The 2,489-nt window shown below is 72.2% G+C and overlaps 1 protein-coding gene across 1 annotated transcript in view; it reads left to right on the top strand.

Moving 5' to 3' along the window:
* Positions 1 to 427: 427 nt before the first annotated feature.
* The window catches only part of CHLNCDRAFT_57386 (hypothetical protein), a gene marked incomplete at its 3' end in the record, with an annotated part of 4,122 nt that continues 2,060 nt past the window's right edge, over positions 428 to 2,489 (top strand). The window contains exons 1-4 of the mRNA XM_005849233.1: positions 428 to 1,127; positions 1,306 to 1,539; positions 1,682 to 1,853; positions 2,093 to 2,146. Coding sequence (XP_005849295.1) covers positions 526 to 1,127; positions 1,306 to 1,539; positions 1,682 to 1,853; positions 2,093 to 2,146 — 1,062 coding nt within the window. The 5' untranslated portion in view covers positions 428 to 525. The remainder of the gene's footprint in view (positions 1,128 to 1,305; positions 1,540 to 1,681; positions 1,854 to 2,092; positions 2,147 to 2,489) is intronic.

Genomic DNA, 2,489 nt, shown 5'->3' with positions numbered 1-2,489 from the left:
ACCGCGCGGCAGGGGGCTGCCCTGGAGCTGCGGCCAACATCGGTGCAACTGCCCTGCAGCCGTTAGCCTGCTCTATGCAGGTTATTTTCTTCGACATGTTGGGGAGGAGCAAGTCATTGACCAGCTCACCTTGCCGGAGGCCCTCCTGCTCCGTCCATCCATCGCCGGCCTGGCCGAGGCGCCCTGTGCAGGGCTCCTGTCTCAGTCAGAAGCAGTCCCGGGCAAGTGGCCCTCGCAGCGGCCCAGTCTCAGGCGCTGCCTGCAGCCACAGGGGCGATGCCAGTTTGGGGCGATGCGTATGCGGTGAGGCGCAAAGCAGCGGGCCCTGCTCTGTCTTCCCAGCCGAGGTTGAGCGCAGCACACAGCAGGCAGCGGACGCATCCGCGACAGAGATCTCTCCGTAACGCTTCTGTCGCATTACATGAGCCCTGGGGTCTCAGCTGGGACGCTTGCAGTGCAGCTAGCAAGAGGGTGCGGGACTTGAAACGTCGCGTGCGCTCACCCAAGCAGGGAAGCGCTAGCGGCATGCTGGACCTGAACGACCGCCGAACGCTGCTGCTGTGCGGCGCCGCCACGGCGGGAGCCGCCACCGTGTGGCTGGCTCGGCGGCAGCTCACCTCATCAGCCCTCCAGGCCTCCTCCGCTCCCACGAGCTTCGAGTCTTACCTGAGGAACAAGGACGTGGGTAGGAAGGCGGCGCCGCCGCAGCGGTTCGCGGCCACCAGCTTCGAGGCCTACCTGCGCCAGCCGTCCGCGACCGTTGCGGCGGCGGCGGCAGCTCCCACCGCGGCGGCAGCAGCCGCCTCGGCTCCAGCTGCACCCCCTGCCGACGCCAAGCCCGTCACAGTGCTGTACGGCACTGAATACGGCTTCAGCAGGGAGGTGGCGGAGCGGGCCTGCGACGCGCTGCGCGGCGCCGGATTCTGGCCGCAACTGCTCGACATGGCAGGCCTGCCGCGCGGCCTGCCCGCCCTGGCCAGCCACCAGGCGCTGCTGGTGGTGTGCTCCACCCAGGGCGACGGCGTGCCACCCACAGAGGCCCGCGACTTCTGCGAATGGCTGGCCGGCAGCGGCGCGCCGCAGCTTGGCGGCGCCGTGCGCTTCTCGGTGTGCGCGCTGGGCGACAGGTGGGCGCCTGCTGTGCGGTACGCCTCGCCTGGCAGCTGCAGGCACGCCGTGCGGCTCGCATCACTCATGTGACGTGCCGGCAGCCAGGCAGCGCCGGCCCAGGCCTGCCCGCCGGCCCGCCAGGCGGACAGACGGCTCCACCCCCTCACATGCCTCCCCGGCTCCCGCCTTCCGCAGATCTTACCAGCACTTTTGCCGTTGCGGCCACACCCTTGATGCGCGGCTGGAGGCTCTGGGAGCTGCACGCCTGGCGCCACGCGTAGACGTTAACCGGGAGGACTTTTCTGCCATCGACGGCTGGGTGGAAAGCGTGCTAGAGGCGCTGCGCCGCGAGCCGCTCAAGACGGTGGCAGAGCTCGGCGGCTGCGACGCGCTGGCGGCGGCCCCCGCAGCGCAGCAGGGCGCCAAGAGGTGGGTGCAGGGGCGTGGACAGGTCTGCAGGGCGGCGGTGCCTGCTTGTGCTCGAGGGTGGTATGCGTGAGCAGCGGCAGGGGCATGCTCCAGCCCCTGCCGCCCGCCGCTCCACACCCCGTGCGCTCCGGCTGCCGCGCAGGTGGGGCAAGAGCCGGCCTTTCATGGGGCGGGTAGTGGCGGTGGAGGCTCTGTGCACGCTGGGTGGCGGCGACGACAAGAACACGGTGCGGGTGGAGGTGGATCTGGGGGACTCGTGCCTAGAGTATGCTCCCGGCGACGCGCTGGGCATCTGGCCGACCAACTGCCCGCAGGTGCGTGTGGCGGGAGCTGGGTGTAAGCAGGGGAGAGGGTGGGACGGTGGCAAGGGGCGGGTGGCGGGGGCCAATGCGTGTGCTGCAGGCAGGCTGGCCCGCTGCTGGCCTTCCGCTGTCTGCATTTGATGCTCATGCGCGGCCCGATGCAGCCTGCCAGGCAGCTTCACCCCGGTTCGCTCCCCTGCTTGCCAGCCTCCCGACGCCCTGCCTGCGCCAACCGCTCGCCTGCGCCGCAGGCGGTAGAGGAGCTGCTGGGTGTGCTGGGCGCTGACGGCGACCAGCTGGTGCCGGTGCCCGCCTGGCACTATGCCGACCCCCTGCTGCCACCCGGCGCCGCCACCATGCCGCTGCGGGACGCCCTGGCCCGCTGCTACGACCTGCGCCAGCCCAGGCCCGACCTCCTGCCGCTGCTGCACGCCCGGCTGGCGGCCGCGGAGCGGGCCGAGCGGGCCGCGGCCGACAGCGCCGCCGCGGCCGCGGCCGACGGCGCGCGGCGCGGCGGGGCGGGCAAGGGCGGGGGCAAGGGCGGGGGCAGGGGCAGGGCGGGCAGGGGCACGTCAAGGACAAGGACAGCGCCAGCGAGCTCAGCGGCGCGGCGCGGCGGCGGGCCACGGCGGCGGTCCACGCGCAGCT

The sequence above is a fragment of the Chlorella variabilis genome (genome assembly GCF_000147415.1).
Source record: "Chlorella variabilis unplaced genomic scaffold CHLNCscaffold_6, whole genome shotgun sequence".
In the NCBI taxonomy this organism is placed as follows: domain Eukaryota; kingdom Viridiplantae; phylum Chlorophyta; class Trebouxiophyceae; order Chlorellales; family Chlorellaceae; genus Chlorella; species Chlorella variabilis.
Note: the sequence above shows the minus strand (reverse complement) of the source record. Positions and strands in the feature narration are given on the sequence as shown.